At 37.4% G+C, this 16,238-nt stretch overlaps 2 protein-coding genes and 1 pseudogene across 3 annotated transcripts; 2 read left to right on the top strand and 1 right to left on the bottom strand.

The window, feature by feature from the left end:
- Positions 1-4,288: 4,288 nt before the first annotated feature.
- LOC149003869 (phospholipase A1-IIgamma pseudogene) lies at positions 4,289-7,250 on the top strand (annotated as a pseudogene). The gene is made up of 2 exons (XR_016175559.1): positions 4,289-4,928; positions 6,249-7,250. The product of XR_016175559.1 is annotated as a phospholipase A1-IIgamma pseudogene (transcript).
- A 4,324-nt stretch (positions 7,251-11,574) lies between these two features.
- On the top strand, positions 11,575-13,738 carry LOC149003868 (phospholipase A1-IIgamma-like). The gene is made up of 2 exons (XM_089168914.1): positions 11,575-12,252; positions 12,865-13,738. The coding sequence occupies exons 1-2, from the start codon at positions 11,656-11,658 to the stop codon at positions 13,477-13,479; spliced, it is 1,212 nt and encodes a 403-aa protein (XP_089025040.1). The 5' UTR covers positions 11,575-11,655; the 3' UTR covers positions 13,480-13,738.
- A 184-nt stretch (positions 13,739-13,922) lies between these two features.
- On the bottom strand, positions 13,923-15,428 carry LOC149003867 (phospholipase A1-IIgamma-like). The gene is made up of 2 exons (XM_089169492.1): positions 14,826-15,428; positions 13,923-14,537 (listed from the first exon to the last, which is right to left on the bottom strand). Exons 1-2 carry the CDS (start codon positions 15,417-15,419, stop codon positions 13,923-13,925), a joined length of 1,209 nt encoding a protein of 402 aa, XP_089025618.1. The 5' UTR covers positions 15,420-15,428.
- Between the last annotated feature and the right edge of the window lie 810 nt (positions 15,429-16,238).

The following is a 16,238-nucleotide window of genomic DNA, read 5'->3' as shown; positions in this document are numbered from 1 at the left end:
CTTTTTCGCTAAAAGGGTCATTTTATAACGAAAATAAGAAAAAGAAAAGAAATACAACAATTAGTACCTACTTTGCTCACCCGCAACAACAGTTGCCCCCAATATACCCTTCCTCACTGGTTCCTACTCATAATTGACAACAACTAAATCATCAGAAACGAAATGTAGGACGTCTAGATGCATCCAAATCAAGATCTTTAAGAATAGCTTCAAAACAATAGTTACATAGCAGCACTATCCTCTCTCAATGGGAGGCTCGATGCACCTGTGGATACTTTCGCTAAAGCTGCATCTACCTTCTTTATTACTGAATTACTAATGATACTCAAATCCCAATTATTCTCTTTAATGATTTTTCCTTTTATTTTTTCTTAAAAAAAAATCTTGAAAGGTTTAATTTTTTTTTAAATATATATAACTACATATTCTTCCATATGATGTTGCATGCAGCTCTTTGAAGTTTCCAATAGTATAGAGACAGTTGTTTGAAGTCTTACCTCAACAGTCCTTCCAATTTAAGACAGTAATTGAGATGTATGAGACTTGATTCCTGTCGTTGGGAAAGAGGTTTTCAAATGTGAAAATCCTTAATCTACATGATCTAGATATTGGATGTTGGATTGAGTAGATCACTTGGTTTTGTTTATCTTTCTTTTTATATTAAAAGTGAAAATAAATAGCGTAAGAAATGTGTCATGGTTCACACATCAATATAACGTGCTGCATGTTATGTTCATAGGCAAAGTTAGAAATCAAGGTTTTTGCCATATAAAGAAAGAAGATTACAATGGAGATCCTAAAAACATTCAAAAATGATTACAAGTAAAAAATAATAATGGGCCAATCCATTGAGTGACTTGTGTCAGATTATACTATTACTATGGAGCAAGAAAGGAGATCAATGATGGACTCCGTGCTAGCGTCTAGTGACTTAGATTATTTTCACTGTAAATCTCAAAATTTGAGTCATTCAAGTTGCCACTAAAACATGTTCGATCATTTTCTTAACAAAATATTACCCGGTCAAGTGAATCCTCCGCTAGATAAGACATCAAAAGACTGAAGACTTTTTATATTGTAGTGGGTGAAGAATCTTTGATTGATAACATGCTTTCTTTATCACACATTCAAGATGACTTATTCTAAACATTGATAAGATTGATCTCCTACCACTGGGGGTGGTGGTCTAGTGACCCCAAGCTCACTCCCAGGTGGTTTGGTAAACCTCATGTCCCAGATTTGAATCCCCTCTGCTCCTCTGTTTCTTGCATTGGACAGTTGTGTGCTCTTTAGTCTGGGCATGAGTCATACCGGCTTCTGTGGACTATACTAGGCCTCCGGTGGGGCTCCGCTGACGAGGCCAGTGCTTGCACTGGTAGTGCACATGGCTAGTGCTTGCATAGATCGTACTCGATAAAAAGTCCGAACATTGTGTAGTTGGGGGGGGGGGCGCTAGGTTGCCGCAACTGCATCTCCCCTCTTTGTTTACCAAAAAAAATAAAAATAAATAAGATTGATCTCCTTAAATGTATGGTACTGAAAAGGTAGGGTATTAGTACTTGAAACCGGCCTCAATTGAATCAGGAGAAAAAGAAAGGGGGGGGGTGTGTGGTGGCTCAAATAATTTCAAAGGGAGGTATATATTTCCAAAGTAGGAGCTTTCTTAGCCAAATTTAACCATGCAAGGCATCAATGTAATAAATTTTCAAAAGAACCCACTTTAGGGCTGATTTGCTATTTTTTATTGTCTCAAGTTCAGTGCACCATAGGTCCATAACAGTGTATCAATAATAAAGTATTTTTGAGGTTTTATCCTTCCGAGTGATAGATGCTGATAGATGCATTATATAAGTGTATTAACTCATACGGCAAATTTGAAAGGATAAAAGTCTTTGATTTGGGTTGATTTCTATTTCAATGATGGACAATCTCTTATTTGAAAATTTGCTTTATTTGACCAAACATGTTCTTAACTTGATATATATACAAAAAACCCATAAGCAATGTGAGAGTACCTCAATAATTTTTTTAATGCCTCGTGGAGAGTACCTAAATAATGAGCAAGATAGAGATCATTTCTTGGTATGAACTCGATCATTTTCAACCGCAAACCTAGAATCCTGCTTATTGATAAAACTAATAACACAAATTATGGTTACGATAATTTCTTCTTCGGGTAAAATCTCCTTGAAGAAGAGATTCCAAGTAATTCTCACCTTATGTCTCTATAGATTGCACACTTTCAAATATTGAGTTTTTAAATGAAAGAAGAAAAGACTCTTGTGAGGTGGTTGGCTGATGGAAGACGAAAAGAAGGAGAAAAGAAAGCTCTTAAACCAATTAAAAATGAGAATTTCTTGTTTGCTTAAACTTCCATCTTTATGTATCCCTTCCTATGTCAATCTACGTGTCTTCTATCTACTGGGAAATCAATTTCTTTAACAAATCAAAAACTTCCCACGAGGCATAAACTGTGGTAATAGTAACTCTGTATCCATAAAATGGGGGTATAATGAGTCTTTGATAGCTATCGCTGAACTAAAAAACTTTGACTAAATTATGCAAGCTTTGATTTTAAGTCAAAAATAACAAAATAAACAAAGAAAATAATGAACCAAAAACACCATGACCCTTTCAACAAGTGATCCTGGTCTCCAATTTGGTAGGCTAGCTGACCAAGTAAGCATTGTTGTGATTCAATAATTTTCGCTCAAATCCTATCTTGTCGGTGATGTTTGATGTCTTTTATTTTATTCCTTGAAGAGAAATTGAGACTAATGAAAGGATCCTTAATAGATGGTATAGTTCAATGTATCTATTTTCTTGGTATCAAATTTGGTAACCTTGCTGACCAAGTAAGCATTGTTGTAACGATTTGATATTTTCTTTAAAAAATCGTATTTTGTTGGGTAGTGTTGTTTGGATCGACATCCTCTGTAATTTATTTTTCTGCAATTCTTTGCAATAGAGGTAATTTCTAACTGAGTTTTAATTAGATTTTATTTGTGATCACTGGATAACTATTTGTCACGTGTCACAATCTTAAACCCTAATTGTAGTAATAATTGCATGAAATTAAAGAGAATGTGAGTCCGTGTTGTTTTGATTATTCTTTACTGAAAGGTCATTTTATTAAAGTAAGAATGAAAAAAAAAAATTCAAGAAAAAAAAAATATCAGTAGAAAATTACATTTGCAAAGCATGAGTCCTGTCTTCTATCTCACCCTTAATATCCCAAAAGAATATCATTCTAGAATATTTTAAGCCGCTTTCCTATTATAATAGTCAATGATCTAAGTTTGATTTTTCCCCCTACTGTTTTCTCTCTCCACCAAGACTTTATCAATTCTAGCAAATTCTTCAAAAGCAATCTCCCTTTACCTTTTTTTTTTTTAGATCTCCTATTCTTCCTCTAGACCACAAACACTAAGCTTCGCCCACTAAGTCACACTTTTTCCCCATCAATCAATCCCATAATATTTCTTACCGGGACATCTTGGCCTTGCCACAACACCCAACCGAACCACTGAATCAACCCCTAAATCATGAGACATTTTATCAATGGCCAACTCACCCTCCACGTGGGGTCTCTCAATTGAATGCATGATAGACTCCAACTTGTTCCCATAAACTGAATTTTAAGAATCCCCCTGTTTTGATATGATTTTGATAATCAACTGCATAGATGTCATTGATATGTAACCATTGAGATCGATCGTGTGACATAAATAGCAAAATACATACACATATGTTTTTCCTTCATGTGTAACTATCGGTTGTATTCTACCATTATTATGTGGTGCAATCTCAATAATCGAGTAGAGGATCAAAACCCAGGTTTAATATCTTGTGTCTCATTGTTTATTGAGAGATCGTAGGGTTCAAAACATTGTATGAGTATTTCACGTATGGTGTTTTGATATAAATTTACTAAGATTGAGTTCTTTTTCATAATTGAGGTGAGGATGAGCTACTGTTACTCTTTTCTTAGTCATGAATCACGATTTCGTCAAACAAATAAATTATTTTGTGCATTGTTTGATTTGTTTTTACATCTTTTTGGATTCTCTTTTCACCCATACAGTTCTAGTGGGTTTGGCACCCATCTGTAGAAGCAATGCCGTTTACGCTATGGAACTTATCAAACAAACCCACTTACTTGTATTTTCTGGATCACTCTCTGGTTAGAGTATGGCAGTCAGTTTCATTTGTGGAGCCAAGTCAAGTCAATAGACTTGTTGATATATACACGGTTGTCCTTCCATGCATGAAAACCCAGCATCTTCTTCTTCTTGGCTTCTTTTCACTCCTTTGAATTGAAAACCAAGAAGATGGGTAGTTTGAACGATAGCATTGCCAGAAAATGGAAGAAGCTAAGTGGGCAAGATAAATGGAAGAAAATGCTGGACCCGCTTGACAACGATCTCCGGCGATATATTATTCATTATGGCCAAATGGCTCAGGCAACTTATGATGCTTTCATCGCAGAGAAGGCTTCGAAGCATGCCGGAAACAGCCGGTACGGGCGGTCGGAGTTCTTCTCAGAAGTAGGCTTGGAGATTGCAAATCCATACAAGTACGAGGTGACAAAGTTCCTCTATGCTACATCTTCAATAGACTTGCCAGAATCTTTCTTAGTGAAATCTTTGTCAAGAGAAGCTTGGAATAAGGAATCCAATTGGATAGGTTATGTTGCAGTGGCCACTGATGAAGGGAAGAAAGCTTTGGGAAGGAGAGATATAGTGGTTGCATGGAGGGGAACAAGGCAAGCTCTGGAATGGGCTAATGATTTTGAATTCATCTTGGTCTCTGGTGCTTCTATACTTGGACCTGGTTCTAGCAAGGCTAAGGTGCATGAGGGCTTTTATTCCTTGTATACTTCTGATGATCCACGCTCCCATTACAACAAATCCAGTGCAAGAGATCAGGTAATTTTTATTTTATTTTTGCCATTTTTAGTTAGTTTCTGAAAGAAGAAGAAGCTAGCGTACGTAGAACTAAAACTATGAATCCATTTATTATTTAATTTCAGCAACTAGTTCTTAATGGAAGCTGGCGTAATACCTTCTACACAGTTGCAACAGCAAGTGATCATCTTCATCATCTCTTCTTTTTTCCGTTAAAAAAGAGTAAAATAAAAGACAAATATAAATTAATTTTTCCCCTTTTCTGTTAACGATCATTTATGTGAAAAGAGGAAAAGACATAAGATACAAGACAACCCAGATCCTAATAATTTGGGTTTCTGTAAACATCAGTTTTGGTAGCTTCATGGACTTTGTTAAAAGGAAATTGAAAAGGGTTTTCAATACATCATCAAACATGGACTACATAAAATAACTTCTCGCAGCTTCATGGGACAGAAATTCTCCATTCTCCATTGACAAATTTATCATCTTTCTTCCTAGAAGTGCTCTAGCTTATATACAAATCAAGCTCTAAATGTCACAACTGAAGATTACTTATTATATGTTTAATTATATATTAAATTTTCTTTTCTATTCTTTTGGATACATAAATAGATTAAAGACCCAAGAGGAAAAGAAAACTATTCAGTAGAAACTTGAGGTAACTCTCCCTGCAGGATCACCTCCAGATTCAGAGGTGAATCTGAAAAGTACACCAAAGGACTCCCTCAAAATCAATTTTTTGCATTCAATCAACTTATGCAATGGGGTAATTCAGGGTCCGGGATTTGGAGTGGGATAAAATTCATCACGTTGATTCAAAATGGGCTTATGAGAAAGAATCATTGTGTTGTAGTGACCAAATTGTTTTTTTCGTGTTTTGCAATCGTTTTGAGGGTGTTTTAGGCATTTTTCTGTTTGCAGTGACATTTTTGTAATTTTGTGTTTCCCGTTTCAGGATTACTTGATATTACAAAATTATGTTTTGTGTGTCTTCTGAAGGCAGCTGATCAATAGTTGTTCTTCTTGTTGAACACTTTTCAGAAACAGAGTTTTCTCCTTTATCATCCAATCTTCTGTTTGATCTTTGATTCTTTGTTATTTTCGCATCATCAACAGCAACATTGGCATTTTTAAAGATGTGAGTGATCAGAACCTACAGAAAAGGACTTTAGGACGACCTTCACGGTAGACAGCACCAAGTCCTCCTTAAGCACTAAAAGCTCTTACTTGATAACCAAACTAAGGCCAATATGTTTGGCAAAACACCTTCATAAGCACTTGTGTGATCACGGAGAACCCCTCCAATATGCATTAATTCTTTGCTCGATTCCATTTCAGGTATTAGATGAGTTGAGAAGACTTGTAGATAAATTCAAGAACGAAGAGATCAGCATAACTATAACAGGCCACAGCTTGGGAGCAGCTCTTGCAACACTAAATGCAGTAGATATAGTTGCCAATGGAGTAAACAAGCCCAAGGACCAGCCGTACAATCCCTGCCTAGTGACGGCTTTCGTCTTCGCAAGCCCTCACGTTGGAGACACCAACTTCCGGAAGTTCTGCTCCAGATTAGATGATCTTCGAGTGTTGCGCGTCCGTAACCTTCCAGACATTGTTCCCAACTTGCCACCCTTGGGCTACTCCAACGTTGGAGAGAAGCTAGTCATTGACACTCAGAAATCTCATTACTTGAAGAAACCAGGAAATATTAGAAACTGGCATAATTTGCAGGTTTACTTGCATGGCATTGCTGGTACACATGGTGTCAAGGGAAGGTTCAAGCTGGAAGTTGATCATGATATTGCATTGGTGAACAAATCTTCGGATGCACTGAAGGATGATTATCATGTGCCTGTTTCATGGTGGATTGAGAAGAACAAAGGAATGGTTCAAGTTGCTGATGGTTCTTGGAAGTTAGTGGATCATCAGGGAGACATGCATAGATCTGATGCTGAGGAGAAGAAGCAGAAAACTCAGTCACCAGACATTACAGAAATGCAACATTATGGTGTCTTTGACTACCCAACTCAGCCCATAGATCCACCAGAGTCATTCTATTCATCACTATATAGTTATACATCTGAGCTAAGCCTCCAATCAGATGGAGAGAGTAATCAATCATTTGGGAGTAGCATCACATCCTTCTTCCAACATTTTTGGGAGCCTACCACAGTAGAGCTCCAGAAGCATTATCCACACCAAAGTCCAGACCCACTGCCACTAGGAGGAAACTACCCCCATGACCTGGAGTCTTCACAAGGTGTGGGCCCTACACCTCTTACGTGGGACCCATTCTCTGAGCTGTGGGAATCTTTTGTGTATTCCAGACCACAAGAATAGCTCTCCCAAGTGGAAGAGAATCTCAACTGTCCGAATCGACAGGATGACGATGATTTTGATAGCTATCACTGGTATGGACTCCGGTGTGGCCTATGACAAGGTGTTTTCTTAAGTAATAATAATAATACATTTTTCTTAATGGTACAAGCGAGCTTTTTATATGAGGTTATTACATGTATGACGAAGTAGAACTGAACCATAATATCTTGAAAAATGGTTGGTCATTCGTCACTTAAGAGGTCTGATGTTTATTGAGAAAAGAAAAATAACTCTAATTATTGATGATTGATGGCAATTTTAGGTAATTTGTCCTCTAGTATGATAGGTATTGCAATTTGTATCATCAATTTTTTTTTTACTAATTATTAGAAAATTCTCATGTGCATTCGCACGTAGTTTTTGTTGTTTTTTAGATAATGTAAATATATAAGTATTTTCTATTAGGAGGAGAATATGTCAAGGATCAAGCTTAAATTATCCATTTTTCTTCTCTTTATGTTTTTGATATTTTGAATGTTTATGACTAATTAAGTGGATGGATAATTATTATTGCCCTCTATACTTTGGTTTTATTACTAATTAAACCTCATTCTTTATGAAATTATTATTATTCCCTCACTTATAATAGTGTTAAGTTGCAGCTTTAACATTGAATATGTAATGTCTATTTTGCTATTCACTAAATTAAGAATTAAGAAGTAAAAAAAAATGACATTACCTTAATTTTAGAAACTATATTGAATGTTAATTATATTCGTAACTATATTAAAAAATGACACCTCGATATTTTGCCCCTAGCGACACGATACCCCCCCAGCGACACCGACTTAACATTAAGTCGGCGATATATCGCCGACATCGACTTTCTGGACGACCTTTGACAAAACCACCTCCGGCACCCAAGCCAGAAGGCCCATAACCACCTCCACGGCTCCACCTTAACCAGAAGTCCTATGTTTTTTAAGGTTTACCGACTTTCTTCATTACCAGTTTGACACAGCTCACTTTTATCGCCTACCGAACAAATTACGCATATATCTATACATCAAACCAGAAAAAACCATAATCAACAACCTTCAAAGGTCCAGAACCCTGCCTCCCACGGGTACCAAGAGGGGTATGTTGGTACGATGCTTGTGCAAGACCACCTCCGCCGTGCTATTGTGGCTGTGGAAGATCACAGCAGTAGTGTTCTGATCGGCGTGATTAGCAGCAGATTTTGAGGAGCAAGTGAGCAACACGAACCCATCTCCAGACTCCAGAGTAACTATTGTGATTCGAGAAACGGCCAAAGTTGTTGGAGTAGATGAAGAGAAGCATAAGCTTTTTACTATTAGCCCTTTCGTTGAAGTGCTTAACAGAGAGAGACAGTCCGACGGAGATTGAAAGTCGTCCGACATGTCGAACTTTATCGCCGTGTCGGTTGTGTCGCCGGGCACCGACACGGCGACACAGGTCGACATGTCGGACCATGGTATTACCACTATCTAATCCGAATCCGAATCCGGTCCGTTTACACCCCTATCAACACACAAATTTAATCATGATAAATATGGCATGCAAGTCATTGATTTAACTTTCTGAAGATTTCTATGGCCTTCATGATCAAACTCAACCAACTATGGTTAAATGTAATAACAATTAGGGTAATTTTCGTCTAGATTGCCTGAGGTTTGATCTAAGGGAACTTGAGTCTGGAGATTTCAAATATCTAGATATTTCAAATCTATGGAGTCATGATTCATAAAATTAACTGTTTGGTTAACCTGAATCTGTGGTTGGGAGAATTCCGTCAAGGTACTTGTGTGAATGCACAAATGTTTAGCACTTTTATTATAAAGGTGAAGGATCTCACCTCATACTCATAAATCTATATATTCACGTTTTTAGTGTAAAAAGGTGAATCCCTAGATTTCATGAATCCAGGGATTCACACAACCAAACAGATATTAATTTTCCATTTATGAATCCAGAGTTTGAAATTTCTAGATTCATGTAACCAAACAAGCCCTAAGACGTTTTTAATTAAAAAAAAATGATACTTTGCATCAACTTCTCCTATGGTTTTTGAAAAGACAACTAAGGACATAAAATCACTTTTATGACCAGATTACCTTTATGCTTTTCTAATAGAAAATTTTATGCTAGAATCTCTATTTCTGGGCTTAAATTTGGATTGGGTCCCTACTGTCGTTAAAATTACATTTGAGTTCATGAGCGTTAACCAGAAATATGAAATGATCAAAATACCCTCAACTTAACTTAACTTAACTTTATATAAAAAAAAAATTGCAATTCAACTTGAGAATTTGACACATGGAAGATGCTTCATCAGAGAGTGAAGCTCTACATGACAAACCTTCTCCCAAAAATTTAAAACTTGTAAGCTTCATGTTTTTTGGGTGATGATGGGTGATTTCTGGCAAGGTGAAGATGGGGTGATAGTGATGTCTTAGTGGTGGGTGTTCTTGGAGGTAGGTGTCGTGGTGGGTGAACGAAGAAGATGGGTAAAGGAAAAATCTCTTCATTCACCTATATAATTTCTAAAAATAAAATATAGGGTAGATTTGTAATTTTATTTCTTTTAATTTTATATAAGGGCACTATGACTGTTTCATATCTGGTGTTCATACCTATGAATTCGTATGCAATGGGGATCCAATCCGAATTTAAGCCTAGAAACAAAGACTTCAACGCAAAATTTTCTATTGAAAATGCATAATGGTACTTTGGTCATAAAAATAATTTTGTGTCTTTAATTGGTTTTTTTAAAAATCACAGAGAATACAGATGCAAGATGTCATTTTTTTGAGGATTAAAAATGACTTGCATCAAATCTCAAAGAGTTCAAATGAAAATTATCCTAAATTCGTAACAATTATTTTGCTGGAAATTTCTTCATATTGAACTTTCAACTAAATTACTCTCAGAAAATAAAAAGAAATTCAGTAATTACAGGTTATGTCTCTATACCTTAAACTGTCATAGCATGACACCCAGATAGCAATTCTTTAAAATGAGAAGAAAGTACTTAAAGGAACCCCAATTGAACTGATTGCTTTTAGTTTGAACATTTTTTCTAAATATCCTTTTAATTTAACGGGTGGGTTGAATTTTAATTGAGTCCCTAGGCTTTAGAGTCTGGATTCTTCGAATGGTATCAAAATTTTGAAGTCAATCACCTATCATTTCTGGAGTATGTTAAATAAAAGAATTTTTCATATGAATAATATCATTGAAAATGACACTTAGAAAGAAATTTAAAGATTAGAATTCGAATTCTCTCGGAGCCGGCTGCCATGTATTTTACTCCCACTAAGTTACATGCATCTTCCCTACTTTGCTTGGATGCTAACAACCAATCTACCCATTTTAAATATAATTGAAGACAAACATACAACATTTCTGTTTTTTCAAAAATATATTGTTTCTATTGAAAAGCCACTTGATATTATCAAATTTTTCCATCCATTTGTAATTTGACTTTGTTCATCTTAGTTAACTATAATCAAATCCACTTGATATTATCAATTTTTTTCCATCCATTTGTAATTTGACTTTGTTCATCTTAGTTAACTATATTCAAATCCACTTGATATTATCAATTTTTCTCCATCCATTTGTAATTTGACTTTGTTCATCTTAGTTAACTATAATCAAGTCAACTTGATATTATCAATTTTTTTCCATCCATTTGTAATTTGACTTTGTTCATCTTAATTAATTAGAATCCTTTGAGTGTTTAAACCTTCAAAAAGTTAAGTTCAAAAACCTACCATGAAGATCTGATTCTTGATGGGCTATGCCTTTCAACACGCTAGCTTAGAGTATGCTTTCCAAATTGTTCACTCTTTTAAACATTTTTGTTAGTGATGAAATCTTGAATTTTAGGAATAATGGAACCCTAATAACTTTTCTTTGAAGTTCTAAAGAAAATAAGAGTCTTGAGTAAAGAGACTCACAAAATGTCACTCCTTCAAAAATGAGATACTTTGGTTCTAGTTCCAAAAGTACAGAAACCTTCAAAGGTAAAAACATATTATATCCGGGTGGTAGGGATCCCCATGATCCAATCAGATGTGAAAAGAGAGGATTTTTTCCATTTCGTTCTTTTACTCAATTTTTTTTTAGTTAAGTGGCTTACTGTGCCTTGAAAATGGAGCATGCAAATGGCTGGAAGTTAAGATGGAATATGCGGAGGTGAAACTGGCTGAATCATGACATATAGAGGCATAGGACCACATTTCATGAATGGTGAGAGATCGACTCTATAATAAAATGTTATCTTTTCCCACTAAACTACCCACCTTTGTGGTTTCTTGATTTGGCAACCATTTGACCTAATCCAAACTCTTAGGATATAAGTTGGTTCTTCGTGAGGGAAGTTCAGTACAAGAAAATAAGAATGGGAATCGACAGTCAGAGCATTTCAAACATATGGAAGCAGTTGAGCGGACAAGACAACTGGAATAATATGCTAGAGCCGCTCAACATCGATCTCCGGCGATATATTATCCACTACGGAGGAATGGCTGAGGCAACATACGAGGCTTTTAATGCAAATAAGGTGTCAAAGTATGCCGGAAGCTGCCGCTATGGGCGGTTGGATTTCTTCTCAAAGGTGGGTATGAAGATAGCCAACCCTTACGAGTATGAGGTGACCAAGTTCCTCTACGCAACATCCTCAGTGGATGTTCCAGAGGGTATCTTGGTGAAGTCTTTATCAAGAGAGCCATGGTGTAAGGAATCCAATTGGATAGGATTCGTTGCTGTGGTCACTGATGAAGGAAAGCAAGCTTTGGGAAGGAGAGACATTGTGGTTGCATGGAGAGGAACTGTAGAGCCTTTGGAATGGGCCACCGACATGAACTTCATATTGATCCCTGCTCAACCCATGTGTGAAGCAGGTTCTGAGAATGCTCAAGTGCACAGGGGCTTTCATTCTATCTATACATCCTTTGATCCACTCAGCTCTTACAACAAGATCAATGCAAGGGAACAGGTAACTAATATTAGAGCTTACGAATATGATGAAAAGAGGTTTCTCAAAATAAGATGAACATGACTGAATTAACATGTATTATGTGTGAGCCAACTTCTAGTAGTTGACTTTAAAGATTGATCCAAACTGACATATTTTGGTGGGGAATTTGAATGTTCTGTGTTGTAGGATCTGTGATGCCGGCCGAAACCCGGGGCCCGTCCCTAATGTCCTTACCTTTTTTTTTTTTTTTTTTTTTTTGGGGGGGGGGGGGGGGGGTGTTGCATGGGCCATGCCCCAGTAGTATGATACAACCTGATATGATACATCAACTTGTTTACATGACTAAAATTCTCTCTATATAAATGTACTCTATGCTTTTATAGTGTCAATTAGGGGATTTTGGCCTTGGAATTTGGACGAGAGTTTTTGTAATGCAATTTTGATAACTTGTAGTGAAAATTCTTCTATTTGCCCATCGATGCAGCACATCGCAAGGAGTGTGAATTACCTGAAGTCTCTGTGTTGCTTCGACTTGTTTCCGTTGTTTACAAATTCTTGGTGCTTGTTCTAACAATATAGAATTTGTTTATATTTTATGGATTAGAGCTTTGATGGGTTACATCTGATCAGGTATTGAGTGAGGTGGCAAAACTAATGCAAAAATTCAAGGGTGAAGAGATCAGCATAACTACAACAGGCCATAGCTTGGGTGCAGCACTTGCAACAATAAGCGCAGCAGACATAGTTGCCAATGGACTGAACAGACCCAAACACCACCCTAACCATGGCTGCCTAGTGACAGCCTTTGCCTTCGCCAGCCCTCGCGTCGGAGATGCTAATTTCCAGAGGTTCTGCTCCGAATTAGATGATCTCCGAGTGTTGCGTATCAGCAACAAACCTGATATTGTCCCCAAATTCCCATCTTTGGGATACTCTGATGTTGGTCAAGAACTAGTGATTGACACTCAGAAGTCTAATTTCTTGAAGAGTCCCGGCAATGTTTCGAGTTGGCATTGCTTGCAGGCATACCAACATGCTGTTGCTGGCACCCAAGGGGCCAAAGGAGGGTTCAAGCTGGAAGTTGATCTTGATATTGCACTTGTGAACAAATTTTCAGATGCACTGAAGGATGAATATCTAGTACCTGCTTCATGGTGGGTTGAGAAGTATAAGGGGATGGTTCAACTTACTGATGGTTCTTGGAAGTTAGTAGACCATGAGGAAGAAATTGATTTTGGCCTTTAGGTGTTCAATTGACGTACTTTGAATGTGAATATGTGATTGTGCTTTCATCTAGAAAAAGTTATTGTGTTGTAATTTGACAGATTTTAGAATAATGAAGAGTCCTGGATATTGATTGGACTAATATTTTTCTCTTATATTCTTTTGAGATGATTGTAGCTCTTTCCACATTATAGCAAATAGTTTTTGTCATTAAATAGTAAAGGATATTCCTGTTACAATATAAATCATGTCAAGGACATAGCAGCAGAAGCTTGACAGATCTTGGAGTTTATGAGAGTTGGAACTATTGGATACCAAATATAGTTGATCATACCACACCAGTTTTAAATTATTTATTTTGGGTAGAATATCACCCCACACTAGTTATTGCTAATTATAACCTAGAAGGCATGAGTCAGAGTCTTGATGAGACTACAACTTATTTGAGTAGATCAGATGAACACTCAGAGGTCGATATTAATGTCTCCCTGAGAGTCCATTAGTTTCCAGGTACCATCAGCAACTTGAACCATCCCATTATTCTTCTGGATCCGCCATTGTGCAGGCACAAGATATTCATCCTTCAGCTCATTGGCATCGGTGTTCAGAAGGGCAAGATCAAGATCAATTTCCAACTTGAACCCTCCTGTAAGCCCTTGTGTGCCGGCGACACCATGCATATATACTTGCAAGTTATGCCAAGTTTTGAAATCGCCCAGAATGTTTAAGTATTGAGACTTTCGAGTGTCCATCAGCAGTTCTTGCCCAACTTCAGAGTAACCTAAGGGAGGCCAAGTTGGGACAACGTCAGGGATATTGTGGAGTCGCAACACTCGGAGGTCATTTAATCCACTGAAGAAATCCAAGAAGTTGAAATCTCCAACACGGGGGCTGGCGAAGACGAAAGCCGTAACTGAACTATCATTGTCGGGCTTCCCTTTAGGCTTGTGCACTGCATTGGCAACAATGTCTACTGCATTTAGTGTTGCAACTGCTGCACCCAAGCTATGGCCTGTTACTGTTATGGTGGTCTCTTCGTGCTTGTATTTTTCCACTAGTCTTTTCAACTCACCAAACACCTGAGACACTCACAAACCAGACGATTTTTAATCCACTGTAGTGCTTCTTTGTTAAGATAAACAGATGAAAAAGCCAAAAAAAAAAACATTTCACATGATAAAAGTTAGATCTTTGCCACAACATTCTTCATTAAAAAGCATGGGCCTTGGCTCCAAATTGAATCGGTTCAAGGCTCATATGAAGGTTATCCTTTTGAGCTAGGATCATTACTATGCTAACTACGTATTTAAAGATTTGAATGAAAAGGAAAACCCAAAAGTTCCTGAGAGGAAAGTAAAATTATTTACCTGATCTCTAGCACTCTGCTTATTGTAACGGGAATGTGGATCATCAGAAGCATAGAGAGACAACCAGCCCTGATGCACCTTAACATTGGAGCCAGGTCCAAATATTTGATCAGCAGGGACCTGGAGGAACTGCAAGTCATTGCCCCATTCCAGTGGCTGTATTGTTCCCCTCCATGCAACTACGATGTCTCTTCTTCCCAAAACCTTCTTCCCTTCATCAGTGGCCACAGCAATATAACCTATCCAGTTGGATTCCTCACTCCATGACTCTCTTGACAAAGACTTGAATAGCCAAGCATCTGGCAAGCCAAGTGAAGATGTAGCATAGATGAACTTGGTCACCTTATACTTGTATGGATTCGCAATCTCATACCCCACCTTCGAGAAGAAATCCGACCGAGAATAATAGCTGCTTCCGGCATACTTGGACTTTGGCTCTGAGTTGAATGCATTATATGTAGCTTGAGCCATGTGACCGTAGTGAATTAGGTATCGCCGGAGATCGATGTCGAGCGGGTCTAGCATGCCGTACCACTCATCTTGGCCGCTCAACTGCCTCCATTTCTTCGCAAAGCTTTTGCCGTTGTCGCCCATTATTTCTCTGATCCAAATCCTTGGGGGTTTCTTGGGTTGAATGTCAGATTATGCCAATGAATTAACAATTTATAGCCCAGGAGTTTGGACTAGGTTAGATGATTTTCAAACCCAGAAGCAAAGAAGTTTCTTTCTTTGCATGCATGGCTTGGGCAACTTTGAACTTACCATTATAAATTGCTTCCACTTACTAAAACTGGTTGTTTGTACAAATAAATGATGAAGGCTGGTGAAACTAATTGCTACATCATCAACAACTGTTATCCAGAAATTTAAACTAATTGATTCTTTGAACATCACTAGTGGAACGTGGATGACAAACGAAGTTAACTAACTTGAGTTCAATGACAAACAGCTTGTAGACAATTTTTCTGCACTTAATTATATATTTCTTTTGTACTCTTAAAGATGTAATCAATTCACAAAGCTCCAGCCAGAGTTTATAGAGTTAACAATGTATGCAGCTTCGCCTTGGCTTTGTTGTCAGGTTGATTTCCAAGTTCGTGCCTTCTGAACTCTACCTCAGCTATATAGAATACGAACTTCTATGCATTTCCAGCATGCATTGAAATAGGTTGAATGAAGTTGGCTTAGGACCCAGTAATGTGCTTTTAACACTAGAAGACCAACTGGACTCACGTATATCTATGCTTGCTTGGTTAGCCAATTAGCCTACCAGATTGACAGAAAAAATTAAGAATCTAATATGAAATTAGCAAAGAGTGATAGTAATAGGGCAGCAATAGAGTCTGGTTGGGTGGAAACCAAACACACAACACTGGCCGTCTGACCCCTTATCATAAAACAATAAACTCAACC

The sequence above is a fragment of the Hakea prostrata genome, chromosome 9, assembly GCF_041222555.1.
Source record: "Hakea prostrata isolate BN-2017 chromosome 9, UWA_Hpros_2, whole genome shotgun sequence".
Lineage (NCBI taxonomy): Eukaryota > Viridiplantae > Streptophyta > Magnoliopsida > Proteales > Proteaceae > Hakea > Hakea prostrata.
Note: the sequence above shows the minus strand (reverse complement) of the source record. Positions and strands in the feature narration are given on the sequence as shown.

What these genes read in the sequence shown, in the direction of transcription:
- LOC149003868 (XM_089168914.1), top strand. Translation starts at nt 11,656, where the DNA reads ATGGGAATCGACAGTCAGAGCATTTCAAACATATGGAAGCAGTTGAGC. An exon ending in AGATCAATGCAAGGGAACAG is followed by an intron (nt 12,253 to 12,864) that starts GTAACTAATATT and finishes ACATCTGATCAG; the next exon opens with GTATTGAGTGAGGTGGCAAA.
- LOC149003867 (XM_089169492.1), bottom strand. Translation starts at nt 15,419, where the DNA reads ATGGGCGACAACGGCAAAAGCTTTGCGAAGAAATGGAGGCAGTTGAGC. An exon ending in AGCAGAGTGCTAGAGATCAG is followed by an intron (nt 14,538 to 14,825) that starts GTAAATAATTTT and finishes TGAGTGTCTCAG; the next exon opens with GTGTTTGGTGAGTTGAAAAG.